This window comes from Phocoena sinus, chromosome 7 (assembly GCF_008692025.1).
Source record: "Phocoena sinus isolate mPhoSin1 chromosome 7, mPhoSin1.pri, whole genome shotgun sequence".
NCBI classification, from domain to species: Eukaryota; Metazoa; Chordata; class Mammalia; order Artiodactyla; family Phocoenidae; genus Phocoena; species Phocoena sinus.
The window spans coordinates 62,761,865-62,778,100 of record NC_045769.1 but is presented as its reverse complement, the minus strand read 5'-3'; the positions used below and the strand labels follow the sequence as shown (position 1 = coordinate 62,778,100).

At 42.0% G+C, this 16,236-nt stretch overlaps 1 protein-coding gene across 1 annotated transcript in view; it reads left to right on the top strand.

Moving 5' to 3' along the window:
- Positions 1–16,236, top strand: part of MYO3B (myosin IIIB) — a 428,930-nt gene that overhangs the window by 290,960 nt on the left and 121,734 nt on the right. Inside the window, exons 26-28 of the mRNA XM_032638633.1 lie at positions 4,193–4,304; positions 5,236–5,398; positions 6,732–6,812. Coding sequence (XP_032494524.1) covers positions 4,193–4,304; positions 5,236–5,398; positions 6,732–6,812 — 356 coding nt within the window. The remainder of the gene's footprint in view (positions 1–4,192; positions 4,305–5,235; positions 5,399–6,731; positions 6,813–16,236) is intronic.

Sequence of the window (16,236 nt, the reverse complement as noted above, 5' to 3'; positions counted from 1 at the left end):
CTTCAAATTTTTAGGTTCTTCTGTTGAATTGACCTCTTTATAACTATGAAATAAACTTCTTTATCCCTGGTAATATATTTTTGCTCTGAAATCTACTTTGTTTGGTATTAATATAGCCAGTGCAGTTTTAATTTGACTGGTGTTAGCATGGTATATCTTCTTCTTTTACTTTTAACTTATTTTATCTTTATATTGTGCATTTTTTGGTAAGACTTGATGATCTAGAGAGATTCTTTGTGGTGGTTTAAAGATATGTCCACATATCACTTGATACTCCTCCCTTTGAGAGGTAGAACTTAAATTCTCTCTCATTGTACGCAGTCTGGACTTAGTGACTTGCTTCTAATGAATAGAAGAATATGGAAGAAGTGATGATGTGTCACTTCTAAGCCTCGGTCATAAATGGCATTGCAAATTCCTTCTTGCTCTCTCTCTGGGATCCCTTGTTCTGGTGGAAACCATGTTCTATGTTATGAAGATAACTCAAATAGTCCTCTGGAGAGGCCCATGTGCCAAGGAACTGAGAGGCATCCTGACAATAGCCAGTAAGGAACTAAGGCTTTCTACCCTTAGCCTTGTGGCTGCACCATCTTGAAAATAGATCCTCCAGCCTTAGTCAAGCCTTTAGATGACTGCACCCTTGGCCGACATCTTGACTGTAATCTCATGAAAGACCCTGAGCCAGAATTGGCAGATAAGCTGCTCCTAAATTCCTGACCCTCACAAACTATGAGATGATAAACGTCTACTTTTTAGGCCATTAAATTTGTTATGTAGCAGTAGAAAACGAGTATATCCTAGGATCATACAGATCCTTCCAGTTTATGATTCTAGCGTTTAAGTGAAGAAGGATGTGTCTCTAGTTGCCTATTGCTTTTACTAGCACTTTACAAACCGCTTTGCCTGTTGTATTTTAAAACTTTTCCTTGAAAAGTCTGCATTCCATACAACAAGACATTTTAGGCAGAAAATTAAATAACATTTTGAATAGAGATATTTTTCAACTGGATATTTACTATTTTAATAGCTTATGTGATTTAATAAGATGAGGTCTTATCCAGTCAATGGATGATTACAAAACGAACACACTACCCACATCTACCACCAGATCAAGAACAGAAATGTGTTTTATTAATAAACAATAATGTGGGAATTCCCTGGCAGTCCAGTGGTTAGGACTCCGTGCTTTCACTGCAGTGGGCCTGGGTTCAATCCCTGGTTGGGGAACTAAGATCCCACAAGCCACACAGCATGGCCAAAATAATAATAATAATTTTTTTAAAAATTCTTAAAAAAAGATGAGGCTGCCAATGCAAGGGACACGGGTTCGTGCCCTGGTCCGGGAAGATCCCACATGCCGCGGAGTGGCTGGGCCCGTGAGCCATGACTGCTGAGCCTGCGTGTCCGGAGCCTGTGCTCCGCAACGGGAGAGGCCACAAGAGTGAGAGGCCCGCGTACAGCAAAAAAAATAAATAAATAAAAAAAAAAAAAAAAAAAAAAAAAGATGAGGCCTTGGGAAATTTAACACTTGCCATAGAGTTCTGAAGGAGAGAAGAGCTCTTAGGTCCTTGGAGGGCCAACAGGAGCTATGTGGACTCCTTGGCATTGTGTGCAATGTGTTGTGTCAAGAGCATCTTTCTAAGAAAGAACGTGTATAGCTTTTACCAGATTTTCACAGAGTCTTGCCCCCACATCAAAAAAAAAGGAGTTAAGAACCACTTATTTGGTTCCCATTGCCACCTATGAGAATTCAAGTACAGAGAGGTAAGTGAGTTACCTACGGTTAGAAACAGAGACTTTCTCATTCTTAACTCAGGGCTCAAACTCCAATCAGAGACAGCTCAGAGCAGAACTGGTCTTTACAATGCTCTCAAGTGCCCAGACCCTCAAGACAAATCTTTACATGTATTATTTTGCTGTTGCATATCTCCTGCTTGTTTAACTCATCAAGCTGCTTCAAGAAGGGGGTGGAATGGATCTTCTCCAAAAGATGTCCCCTTGCTGGCAGATCTTTTATCTTGGTGCCATTCAATTTTGCCCTTATATTGAAGCACACAGAAGCTCAGCCAAATTCCTCCCCCACCCACACCCCCCGCCATGGTATCTGCTAGAATACAGCATTACTCTGTGGAGGAAGCACAGTGTATTTTCTCTGACATGATTCCTGTAAGCATATCACTTACATGTTTCCTCAATAGTTTTTGAAACCTTCACATCTTTGCAATAACTGTTACCCATCTCTTTCTGAACTAAGCCAGATATGAATGTTATCACCATAATAAATTAAAAGATTTGGGTTGAAGAGTCAAAAATCAAAGTTAATTTCTAGTATTTATGTCAGTTCAAGATACATTCTGCTTATTTAGAAATTGCTAAGAAGCATCCACAGTTGCTCAAAAAACAAGTATAAATACTTGAATGGAGAGCTAGAACATATCTTGCAGTCTTCTTATATCTTGCACAGTGCTGGTCATTCGTTAGATTCTCTCCAAATACTTCATCACCAGTAGTGTTGAGCAGTCATCCTGAGCAAGCCTGGCTGATTAAAGCCAAGGGAGCCCATGTTCTAAACGGCCAGGCCTAAAGGAAAGAGAGTAGGAAGTCCTGGTGTTACCACTGACTTTTACATCTTAAGCTATCTATACTTCAGCTTTCCCAAGACATTCACCCCTATAGATTTGCCATCTATTCCCACCAACCCCATGCACTCTAGGACACAATCTTTTTGCTTTGGTCAAATCCAAATCCAAGAAGCCATGACTGAAACTACAGTCCTGGAGAAACTAGACTGAAGAAACTAGGCTAAAGAATTGTGCTGATGCCACGAACTGCCCAGACCTAAGCCTGACTCCTGGCTGTCCCTCCTCCGGCTTAGCTCCAGAAGACAACTGCTGCGAGCAGGTTCCTGGGCTTGGCCAAATGACCTAGCGTGGTCCTGGCCACCATTCAGGGCCTCTGAGAGAGCACTGCGCCTCCTCCTCAAAGGTGGAAACAGAGACCCAGAGCCTTGGAATCATTCCCAGGATCTCTGAATGCAAATGTTTTCAGCAAATTCAGCATTCAATCCTAACTTGTGAAACAGTCTTGTAGCACTAAGATAAATTTAAATGGCTCAAGTGTTAATCGGGTGTGTTTATTTTTCCATAAACAGAAAGACGTGGGAATATTTGGCAGGAGGAAAGGACATATTTTATGTTTTGGTGATTTTCTTAAAAAGTAAAAACAACTCTATATTTTAAAGCAATTCTAAAATAACAGATCACCCTTTCTGAGGAATGACAGGAAAATCCTCTGACAAGGAAATTAAGTTTATTTTTAAACTTCCAAGCAGTTGAATTTAATTATAGATGGCAGCAAAGAGCAGAGGAAAGATCCTTAAAAGTTTTTAAAAGAAAAACTAAGGTAAAGTTTTCTAAAGGATGTATTCAACATTATATACATATATATGCATAGACATAGACATAGACATATATATGGACATATACACACACACACATACATATATATATATATATATATATATATATATATATATATATATATATGGAGAAGAAAGAAAAGGAGAGAAAAACACTTTTGGTGGTGTTCTTTGAATCTACCCAGAAACTCTTTCATCTGGAAGTATGGAATTTCATTAAAATGAGTAATTTAGGAAGACAAATGTGGTTTTGGTGATTGTCTCAAGAAAACACGCCAACTTTTTACCTTGAGAGAGACATGTAGCTTAACAGACAAAATTAGTCGTATTAGGCTATGATCATTTTTGCTATCTACATATTGCTTCAGATGGGATTTTCAAAGCAGAGTCAAATTTTATACAATGAGATGACAAATTATTTTTATAGTAGTAATACTAACATTTAAAATGATGACTTTTACTAGGAGAGCTGTCTAAATTTCAGTTTTTTAAAGGATTAGATACTTTGATTTTGCATGCAAAAGATGCCAAGTATGTATTGAATATGAATTACAAAGCAATATTAAAAGGAAAATACACATAGCAGAAAATATGAAAGTAGGTAAGAGCCAATAAGCATGAATTGTATATATTCTACTACCTAGTACACTATTACTGATGCTCAAGAAATATTTGATATTAAAAAACAAGATATGTCAATGGGCCCAGAGTAATTCTACTATACTGGATCAAATGGTGACTAAAAATGCTTTATTTCACTCTTTTATTTTGTAGGTATTATTATTTGGCATTCAGAGCACATCAAACACCTCTTGCTAGCAAAGAGAGCTGTGTTGCTATCTTGGAAAAGTCCAGATTAGATCACTGGCTGCTGGGAAAAACAAAGGTAGTTCTTTCTTTGTTGTTTAGATTGTCACTTGAGTTGCTCTGCTGTGAACCTTTGTCTCTTATCAGTGATTTGAATAGCTCTGTAAATTGTGTAGCTTAGCAGACAAGACCCCAAGCTAACAGTGATTTTTGCCGGGTCTTGGGTCAGGAGTCCCAGGACCTCAGTGACCAGAGGAGGAGAGTTTGCCTCCTGTTCTACATGTAGTGAGAACCATTTAGCATTTCTAGAATGAGATCTTTGAGCTCATTTTTAAATGTCCCTTTTTCAATGCTGCTTATTCCAGCACCGCAGGCAAATACACAAATTATATGAATGACAATGAGTATCTTTTATAGTTTTGTGCATTTTTTTTAGACGCGTGATATTTCCTGCCCACTCTGATTAGTAGTCTCATCATGTCTAGCTTTTCATTCAGGGGAACATCATGTCCCTGCAGGCTCCCAGGTTTTCATGGTCCGTTCTGAATTGCCCTACAAAGCCAGCCTTCGCCTGAGTGTGGATGGCAACACTGCTGCCCCTCAGCAGAAATAATTAGATCACTGTGGGTCATCCAGGCCCCAATCCCTCTGAACTTCTGTTGGCCGAGGGTCAGTTTTGTTGGTTAGCACCTCCATCAGAGCTGTGGAGAAAGAGATCAAGCTGAGAAAATGGAACTCATGGCAAAACTGAGGCTGGCCTAGAGAACATTTAGGATCTCCCAAAACCCTCTTAACTTCATCGTCTGTTTATATCAATAGTCCCACATAGGCTCAACCTTAGAAGGGGAATTGTATTTGCTTCCAAGAAGTCAGTAATGTTAGCATAAATCAAGCCACTGTAAACTTTATTTGGATGATGCTTTTAATATTTACATTAAGAATATGTTGGAGCAGAGTGAATTTCTGTTTGGGAGCCCACACGTAATGCTAAAACTGATGTCTCATTTCAGGTTTTTCTCAAGTATTACCATGTTGAGCAGTTAAATTTGCTACTGCGGGAAGTCATAGGCAGAGTGGCCGTGCTGCAGGCCTATGTCAAGGGGTGGCTTGGAGCCAGGAGATACAAAAGAGTCAGAGAGAAGAGAGAGAAGGGGGCCGTTGTCATCCAGTCAGGTAAACGGTCCTGAATCTTGGCATTTCATTAAGTACTTGAGGCCACTCTCCTATTGCTCTTCTTGGTGGTTCCTTCTTCTCCCTCCGTTCCTTCCTTCTTCTTTCCTTTCTTCCTGGCTTCAGCAAATATTTATCGAGTATCTACTGCAGGCCAAACCTTGTGCTAGGTCCTGGGGATATAGCCGTGAGCAAGACCACCATGGTCCCTAACCTCCAGGTAAGCAAACAAGCCATCCCTAGCTGAGGCAAGATAGAGGCGGTAGCAGTGGATGGTTGTAATACCCAAATCACACAGACGTGTGCCTCAGCTCCCAGATTAACCGCATCATATACACTTCAGGTCCATTACCAGGTTTTCAACATCAGAATTGCTACTGCCACGTCCATGAGGCTTTTCTACCCCAGACAGAGCTTGTAAACCAAGGGAACAAATCACTAGGCTCTGTCATACGCCCAGCCCAGTCAATGCCTCTTTACATACACGTGTGTCATTTGTGCTACAAACAGCATTTGAGTTCCTGTGCTATCTCGAGTGGTTGTGAAAGCCCCAGGTCTTGAACACAGTAGATGAATTCCTTTGTGTTCTCATAACCCAGCATCATAACGTCCCCTCCGGACTTCATGACCTCACTCAGCGACTGGAGAGCTGTGGTGCTCAGGGCAAGAACAAAAAGGAGAGCTGGTCATGCTCCTGGTAGCGGCTCAGTGCCCTGGTTCTCTGTCTGAAGAACTTAACACCCTGCCCCCTGCCCCCAGGTTCCCTTTTCCTTTCTCTTCGTTTCTGCATCCATTTCCCATGCCTTTTCCCTTCCTATCACATGCATTCCCTCCCTGAGCACAGTTCTGCACATAGTCCTCCCTCACCAAATGTAACTGTGATGCTACTAATCATTATTATTTATTTTTCTCTCCTTCAACTTTCATGTTTATTCCTTCCTCCCAATAAAAAATATGGAGTGGGTTGGGCTATTCCAGTCCTCTCCCACCCCCCAAGTCCTGAAGACAGAGCTTCCTCCATGGATTGGAATGACAGGGACCCACCTCACCTAGATAGGGGTCCCAAGTGATTCATAAGTGGAATCCAGAGGGTTCTGGAAACTCACTGCCTGAACCAAAATAACTCCTTATCAAGAAGCATCTCGGAGGCCAAGCTGAGAGTACAGAGAGGCCCCTCTTCCCCACCATCACTCACGTAGCTCTGCTTATTTTGTTCAGTGAGAAAGTAGGAGGGAGGAGGAGAGGGGTAATAGATTGGAGGGAAAACAGCTTATATCAATTCTCTGGCACATTCTTAAATTAATGTCATTCCTAGCACATGGTTTTATATTTTTAGCCTGGAGAGGATATGATGCTCGGAGGAAATTTAAGAAAATAAGCAACAGAAGGAGAGAGTCTGCTGTTCATATTCAAGCAGGTAATTAAAACATCATTTTCATAGTGTCCACTTGGAAATATTCTGTGATTAAGTTCATATGAGTTTCAAAAAGCTGAAACATTAATAATTCAGGAGCACTGGAATAGGAGTCAAGAGTTCTAGTGAGGGAGGGTTCTAGTGCTTGTTCTGATGCACACACACACCCCCCCATGTGATAATTGTGAGAATTGGCTGCATGCCATACTTGGCTAAGGATGCTCCAAGTAGGTACCCTTGTATTCCAAATTTTGTGGAATACAAGAGAGGGAAAATGAGGCACAGAGAAGTGAAGTAACTTGTCCATGATCATACAGCTAGTCAGTGACAGAGCGAGAATTCGTTCACAGGCAGTTTGGATAGATTCCACTTTGCATACTGCCAACTGAACAAATCCCTTTCCCTCTTGGAGTCACCCATCCCTCGTCTGTGAACAAGAGCATTGGCTAAAAGGGTCTAAAAGACGTCTTCCAACCTTGGAATTCTCTGATTATATGCTTGACCAGTCTCTTGGTATCACAGAGATAGGAACAGCTCAGGGACTTTCCTGGCTAACTGAGTTTCCCACACCCAGACCTGTATGTGGCTAAGGCAGTCCTTTGGGCCCTACAGGGTGAGGGCACTGTGGCTCAGCTTGTGGCTGCCTGAGCACCTCGAGCTCTGGTGCCTGGCTCCCAGGTCATTCTGCTCTTCTGCGAATGGCAGTACCCACGGTGGCTGCGAGGCCCAGCTCCCTCTGTCATTTGGAGCTGCATGTGACTAACTGAGGCTCTGGAAGAAGCAGGCCACAGGGCACACCAGGAGCTCCTAGAGCACAAGAAATCGGAGACAGAATGAGAGAGAAGTGGCCAGTCCAGTGGACTCAGCAGCAGGGAGAGGGAGAGGGTTTCAGATACTGCCATGCATGAAGCAAACGTTTAAATAAAACAGCTGCAACATTTTCGAGGAGGTCCCTGCCCAGAGCCTGGCTCCAGGGACACTCCTCAGAACTCTCTGGCCCGGTAAAGACCTGACGACTTCATTCAAAACCAGAATATCTGGGAGGAAGGGGTGTCATTTAAATCCAAATGTGTAACTTTTAACACCATCCCCTAGGAATTCTAAGCTCTACAACTTCAAAGCATCAGGAAGAAGGATGCAATTCTAGTTGCAGCTTAAGAAAGACAACTCAAAGTGCATTTTTTTCTCTACTTCCCCACTGCCCAACACACACACACACACACACACGCGTGCACACACACACACACACACACACACACAGTACTCCCCACCCCTGCCCCCGCCATTAAGAGAGGATGCTGGACTGATCTTGCCGTTTGGCCCAAAGCCCAACATACATTTTCAGATATAAACTTTGAGCTTATATATTGTTGAGCCACTGATCATAAATAAAGTATGTGGGATAGTAAATCAAATTTTCTCTCTCTGAAAATCATCTTTAGAGGGCTCCCTGTTTGCACTCTGTTATTGCCAAGTGAACACTGCATAAAAACAGACAAGTGGGCAGCCTCATCACATCAGGACAGTCAGGATTTCATCTCTTCACTGCAGCACCTATGGGATAGGTACCATGGGAGGGTACTTTTGTTTCATGGGACCACAGAGAACACACTTCTTTAAGGAGCTCCCTCTTGTTGTTTCTTTTTTTCCTTTAGCCTTGCAAGCACCCCACTTCTTAGCCTGGCAGCCATCGTTCCTGCTTATCAAGTGGCATCGGGAGCTTCTGAGTCCGCAGGGGCTTAGGCAGACATGTAGTCATTGAGGGTGGTACTCACGCCACCTTGCCCTCTTGGCAGGAGAGTGTTTCAGCCAGAGCAAAAGCAGGCAGCATCACTTTGCCCTTCAGCCAACACCATGGACAGGAACTGAGGTGCTGGTTCAGTGTTAGTGGTAAAGATACTTAGATAGGGTAACAACATTTGCAATTTTATGGGCAGTTTACTTTTACTTGAGAATGTTTTCCTTATCTTTAGAGTCAAAGGCAATGTGTTGATCTAAAAAGCAAAGCAACTCATTCCAAAGTCTCCGTTTCGGGGTGTGCTCTTCCCAAAGCCTAATCCTCTCATTCCAAGCTCTTCTTCGTGCCACTAAGACATTTCAAGTAGAACAAGCCTCAAACATAGGGGTGCTCTTACTTTTGAAGCCTGCAGAAGTGGCTTAGGGATGTTATCATAACGTAACCGTTTCTGGATATTTTCTAAGGTTATTCTGTAATTTATTATTTTTTTCAACAAATCATTTCATTTGAAATTTAGATTCTGTGCTATGTGTTTGTTTATATTTCAAGTTCTGGCCGATAGTCTTTTTTTTTTTTTTTTTTTTAATCATGTTGCTGAGCTATGTTATATAGTTTTAAAAGAACAGCCCTTGAAATTTAGGAAGCATTTGGCCTACATGTTGCTACAGAGCAGCACATATTGAAATTTGTTTTCCTTTCATCTCCTTCCCAATAAAAGCAGCCGCGCGGCTTATCCCTTTAGCTTCCTCAGAACTTCCTTTCAGAATTCCCGATCTATTACGGCACATTCACATACCAGAAACAAGATGCCTTTTCATGCTGTCAACCTTTTTCATCTGAAATGTAAATTAATTCTTGCTGGTATGCCTTGACAGAGATCAAAGTCGAGGTATTAACCTTCCCGGGCTTTCTCCAGGAATCCGTCCCCAGGACCGGGCTGCTGTTGTTAGGAGGCCGGTGTCCCTGTTACACCAGGGCCCTCCTCCAGGCAGTCCTCGGCCTAGGAGCCACCATCTCAAAGGCCCAGGGTCCTTTTGGAAGTGACCTCATCAGTACTTTGAAGCAGGTGGGGAGCGATCTGCCTAGCTAGTCTTGAGAGAGATGAGCCTTCTCATTTGAATTGTGGGCCCTTCACTCAGATTCCTGGAGCTTGTTAAGTGGTTCTGACAGCTAGTGATCTGGGTGTGATACAGGGAAGGACAGGGCTCCAGATTGGAAACCTCTCCCTTTGCTCCGTGGGTCTTTTCTTGCCTGTCAGTCTTTGAGGTAGGCCACATTTGCATTTTCAAAATAAACAGATGCCTTTCAAATACATGAGCTGGTGGTCTCGAGATCTCTGTGGGCCCGAAACTGTTCACCAGCCAGGGAGCAATTCTGGAAGAGAAAACAAACGGAAAAACACGCCTGGCACATGCGCACACGTTTCCTGTGCGCAGAACATTATGCCGGCAATAAAGGGCCTTTGTGAGATGTGGGGTCGCAGGGAGAGAGCTAGCTGGGGACCTGGGCAAAAGTATCCTTTATCAGTTTCTTTTTTTGGCGGTGAGGGAAACCACTTTGATTGTCACCTTGGTGAGAAGTGGCATGCTTTATTGTGTTTTTAATTATTGATTAATGCTGATAATAGGCTCTTACCATAGGAAAACACACTCCTTTAAACACCAAAGAATTAAAAACATGTACTTTTTTAATCAGAAAAATAATTGAGCACCTATTAGTGTTCAGATACATGGGGTATTCTAAGTAAAAACTAATAATTGTATGTCATCCCATCACTAATCTGTTTTTTTTCCCGAGTTTCTAGTGTTTATTTTTTTAAATTTTTATTGGAGTACAGTTGATTTACAATGTTGTGTTAGTTTCAGGTGTACAGCAAAGTGAATCGGTTATACATATACATATATCCACTCTCTTTTAGATTCTTTTCCCATATAGGTCATTCGACAGTATTGAGTAGAGTTCTCTGTGCTATATAGTAGGTCCTTATTAGTCATCTAACTAACCTATTATTTTTTTAATGAATTCTTAAGTTTCAGAAAGTGGATATAACTAGATTTTGTCAACTAAAATTGCATACCTTCCTCAGTAAATACTATCAAAACAAACAGCCTGCAGGGAATTTAAAAAAATATCTACAGTGTCTCAGTCTTTTAAGTTTTTGAAAGCACAATTTAAAAAAAATTGCCCCTCTAATTCAAAATCTTTTTTTAAGTGAGAGCAAAGTGCTGGGCTCCCCATGTCACAGGGGAAAAGCCTCAAGTAAGTGACAGTGGAGCCCTAGCGGCTGGGAAGGAACTGCAAAGAGTGTTTCCAGGAGGAGCTGGCTTTTCCAGCCTCCCTTCCCGCCTGTCCCCCGCAGCCACCCCTGGAGCAGGAAGAACCCATTGGTTGATAGCACTTTTTCATCTAATTGCTTCAGTGCTGTGGAAATTGTCATTTTCTCTTTCTCTCTGTCCTCTGGTCAGCTTCCTACTTACTCCCCTCCTCGGTCCTCCAGGAGATAACAGCACTAAAATCTATGGCCGTTTCTCCCTCTGATGCCCTTTGGGGGGAGTGCTTTTTGGAGCGGCAGCCTCAACCGTGCGGAGGCTGAGGGGGCCTCTTCCTTGAGCCTGTGAGCAGGCATTTTAAACCAGCTGCAGCTGGAACCTCTGGGCAGCGCATCATGTGGCTCCAGCCAATGAGAGTTGCTTTAAATGCAGCTTCCAGAGAGGAAAGCAAGCAGAGAATCCAGACAGGCTCTGCCCCTCCTCCAGGTTAACTTCTTATAGAAACCCGACCCCTACCTCACGTTGGAACCAAGATTTTAGTGTTTAAAACTGCCTGAACTTTTCAATCTCTCTCAGGGTAAGGCCTCCTCCTGGTCTTTTCTAACTTTGAAAGGCTGGTTCCTTTAGCATTTTGGTGGGTTGGCAATGACTAGGTGGTTACAATAATTTCCTAGAACGAGATTTCCAGAAATACCCCTAGGTGCGCAGGACAACTATATTTTAAATTCGGAAATTTCTTTCTTTCATTCACTTATTCAACTACTGTTTAAGTACCTGCTTTATGTTGGAGCTACTACCAAGATGAGCAATAGGATTTCATTTGGGGCCTCAAATTTTCCATCTTCAATACAGAGGGCTAAAAAACATTCTCTCCCTCAAATGGATGCTGTTTGTATAATCAGGTCCTCTATATTATGTCAACGTTCAATGGAAGGGAGTTGTGTAAAACTCCAGAGAGTCAAAATCATTATAAAATATAGCTGAGGATATACACTGAGAATGGCCCCTGCTTCTTGAAGGTGAAAATAATTAGGTAGATATTTTTCAGTCTGTCGAATCTGTGCATAAGCAGGTTGTTGATCGCAAGCCCAACGGTAGAGGAAAGTCAAGCGAATGTACCATCGAGAGAAAAGGTCCACTTTGAACAGACAGAAGGAAAACAAGCTGCTCTTTGTCACTCCTTTATGCATCTCTATTTGTCATTCTACCTCTATTCCAATGTTTCTTTGCTCACTCCGTTTCTATCTCTTAGAAAGATTCCTGGTCATCTTGCACAAAAAAGTATAACCCCTCAAAATGTGAGAGAAGACAGATTGCGAACTCTTCTTGGCAGGAGCCAGCTGCCTGTCCTTTTCTGGTGTTTTAGGCCATTTCCACACAACAGTAAAGCAGCATCTAGGGGAAAGAATTAACTGGAGCATCTGAGCTTGAGGTGAACTGTCAGCTCACGCTAGCTCCACTGTCTTCTAAAGCTCTGCTTAACCAAAGGCAGGGTGCCCTTCAGGCTTACACAAGGGTCCTGCTGAGTCCACTTGCACTGTCTGGCTTTCTCTAACTCTCTGTAGATAAAGGTCTGTGGCTGGTGTCTGACAGCCACAGGCATAACGTTTTGGAGGGGAAAATGTTTGGGGGGACAAGCATTGTGATTTACTTTGGGGAAATGTGCGTTGTCTGTGAGCAGGGTCAGGACATACAGAGAGCCCCGAAAGCATGGCTTCAAGAAAGCGGTTTATAGCGGAGAGGAGGCCTGGCCGTAGCTTCAAGGTTTCTGTCGAGAAATGGGATCTGCCAAACCTCAAGGGGCACAAGCAGTAGAATTCTTGCCATGAAAAATAACCTGTGATGCAAAGGCATGTCCTTTGCTATGGAATCAAAGTATTGCCTATGTTAGAATTAAACACGCAGAGGGCAGGGTACTATTCACCTAATGCACAGAGAAGAAGCTGCAAAGCCAAAGTGTGTTTGACGTCCACTTGTGCCCGATATCATACTGACATGGCATGGAAATGCTCAAGATGAAACTTTGGTGCAGCAGTTGGCACCCCAGGACTCAAGATTAAATTTCAGAGCAAGCCCATGGATAGAACCTCTTCAGTTTGGAATCGCTTCCTCCTTTATGGACCTCATGTAGAGCTCTAGAATCTGGCTGCAAAAAGGCAGTGCCCAAAATGGTATCCTTACCACCTCAACATTGAGTGAAGCAACAACTTTATGATCAGTAATAATTGGTTAATAATGGTGTCAAAAACACACTCGAGTTGCCTTTATGTCTTTTCATGTTTTTTCACATAGAATCATAAAATGTGGTATCACGTTTTCTAACCCTTATTAGTTATTGGGCTCTATCCAAGTTACAGTAAAGAAACATTCAGAGGAAAAATTAACTGTGCTATGGCAAGAATTATCAGGCTTTTTTCCTCAAAAGACTCCTGTGTGTACAAAGGCAGATTTTGTTTCCCCCTAAATAGATGAAACAGAAGCACAGAGAGTCTACATAAGTTGTCTCCCCTTATGTGTTACGTGAGCCTAATGACTGGTATCAGAGCCCTCTTCTGAGTCTTTACCCAATGCTCTTCCTAGTAGAACATGCTCTACTAGATGGTTTCCATCTTGGGTATGGCACTTGGACATAGAGTACCAGTCAAAACTTTGGGGAGAGTTTTATATACCATCCTAAGCATGTGGACTTTGGAGTCAGAACTACTGACTTCAAATCCTGGCTATACCACCATTTGTCATATGGTTTGGGGGAAATTACTTAACTTCTGAGCCTTAGTTTCCTTAGCTATAAAGTGAGGCTTATTAAGGTCTAATTCTCAGGACTGTTGTGAAGATGATAGCAGATAATATACACAAAGCATGCTGCATGGGACCCGGCACATGGCAGATATTCAGTAAATGTTAGTTTCCTCTCTGTTCCCCCTTCCTAAGTATGAACTTAACTTGAGGGGGACAAAAAATTGTCTGTGAAATACTCTTCTATGATTAGAATAATAATGTTATAACTTCAAAAAGATGAAACTATTTCTCTCACTTTTGGAGAAGAAAAAAATAGTACCTGTCAAATCTCAAATACAGTTACAATAAAGCCTTTATAAAAGAATTTTCCAAATCTTAACTTACGTCTTGCTTATCTGACAGGGAAAAATTAAAATACAACAATAACATGTGAAAGATTTCAGGTGGTTTTGTTTTTATCAAGAGCTACTCTCCATCACGCCGAGAGCTTGGTTCATTTGTGTGGATACATTTTTCAGTGACCTCAAAATTGTTCCGACTTAGGTGGTGTGCTCCTGACATCATTTTTCCCACTCAGGGGTTTGAGGCCCTTCTGCAACTTGTTCTGTAAAATAACAAGTCTCCTCCTCACCTCCTTCCAGAAGTCAGAAATTCTAAAATCCAGGAGTTAAACATCACCCAGACTTGCTGGCGTGGAAAGCAAGTCGCCTTTCAGATGTCTGAAGAGTTGGAAGATGTTGGTGAGCCTGTCACATTTAACCCACAGTGACGGGTGATTGGCAACATAACAACTGAGCGACAGCCATTTGGCCAAGAGTTCAAACCCCAACATGAAGAGCCATTGCAGGATCACGGCTTGATTTGCTGTGGCCATGAAGTCTGAATCACCCAGCACAGAGGCAGAGGCAGAGGTGACAGCTGGTAGCCATTCTCATCAATAAAGTTGTGACGGGTGAGATGTACAAGCAACCAGAGCCTGCTCATTTCATAGACTTTGAGCCAAGTGCTTAGTGTCAAAACCAGCTATGGTCAGTGATGCAAACGATTGTGAAGGGTCCCTCGTCAACAGCAAGGCTTTCCTCACCAGACTCTCCTCCTCCACGTGGGTTAGAAAGCAATTGCATTCCTGCTGTCCAGGAACAATCCAGTTTGAGGATAAGGAGGACTTATCCTTTTATTTTTTAAAAATTCTGGTGACTTTTTGCAAGTCAGATTTATTGAGGTATAATTTATACAGAGTAAAACTCAGTTTGATAAAATTGGGTGAACACATATAGTCAGGTAACCCCCTCCACAATCAAGAAAAGGAACGTTTCCAAAAGTTCCCTCATGCCCCTTCTGTCGTCCATCCCTTCCCCACCCCCAGCTTCTGGTGATCACTAATGGTTTTCCTGTCCCTGTAATTTTACATGTTCCAAAATGTCATATAAATGGAGTCATACAGTATATAGATATTTGAGTCTGGCTTCTTTCACTTATCATAATGCTTTTGAGAGTCATCAGTGTTGTTACATTTATCAGTAGTTTGTTCTTTTTCATTGCTGAGCTGAATTCTGGTCTGTGGATGTACCACAGTTGTGTCCATTTACCAGCTAAAGGACACTTGTTTCCAGTTCCTGCGATTATGAATAAAGCTACTATAAACTTTCAGAAATTTGTCTTTTTAAGAAAAATTTAGAGGAAAGTAAATAACTTTGTTTTATAAGAAGCCAGAATGATCCTAAAGGTAAGAGTTGTTTCCTTCTTGATTAACCAATAGAAATGCTTATTTTTATAACATCTTATACTTTTTGCATGGCAATTTACAATTCATACATTCATGCAAAGGACTTCCACTAACCTTATTCCTGTAATTATCATAGTAACCCTGAGAGGTAGGTTAGGGATTTTATCCCATTTTACAGATTGTGGCTAAGAAACCTCCCGCAATTCAGACTGCCTGACTCCCGATCTGCTGTCCTTCCCCCCAAACATTCTGAACATCCTGTCTGTAAAGAACACTGTGCTGGATGCTTTGGGGGTGGTCACAAAAACAACATAAAAATGTTGGCTTTTTTTCCCTTAAGAAGAGAGGAAGACAGTCTGATGCTCCACATCATACATCATCAGGGAAATACAAATTAAAACATTGGTGAGATACCACTGTTTACCTGTTAGAATAGCCAAAATCTGCAACACCGACAGCACCAAATGCTGGTGAGAATGTGGAGCAATAGGAACTCTCATTCATTGCTGGTGGGAGTGCAAAATGGTGCAGCCACTTTGGAAGAGAGTGTGGAGGTTTCTTATAAAACTAAACATGCTCTTACTGTATGATCCAGTAATCATTCTTCTTGGTGTTTTCCCAAAGGAGTTGAAAACTTGTGTCCACACAGAAACCTGCACAGATTCAGACAGCTTTACTCTTAAGTGCCAAAACTTGGAAGTGACCAAGATGTCCTTCTGTAGGCGAATGGATAAACCGTGGCACATCCATACAACGGGATAGTTTTAAGCACTGAAAAAAAGTGAGCTATCAAGCCACAAAAGACATGAAGTAATCTTAAATGCATATTACTAAGTGAAAGAAGCCAACTTGAAAATGATACATACTGTATGATCCCAACCGTATGACATTCTGGAAAAGGCAAAACTATGGAGACAGTAAAAAGACCAGTAGTTGTCAGGGGGTGAGGAGCTG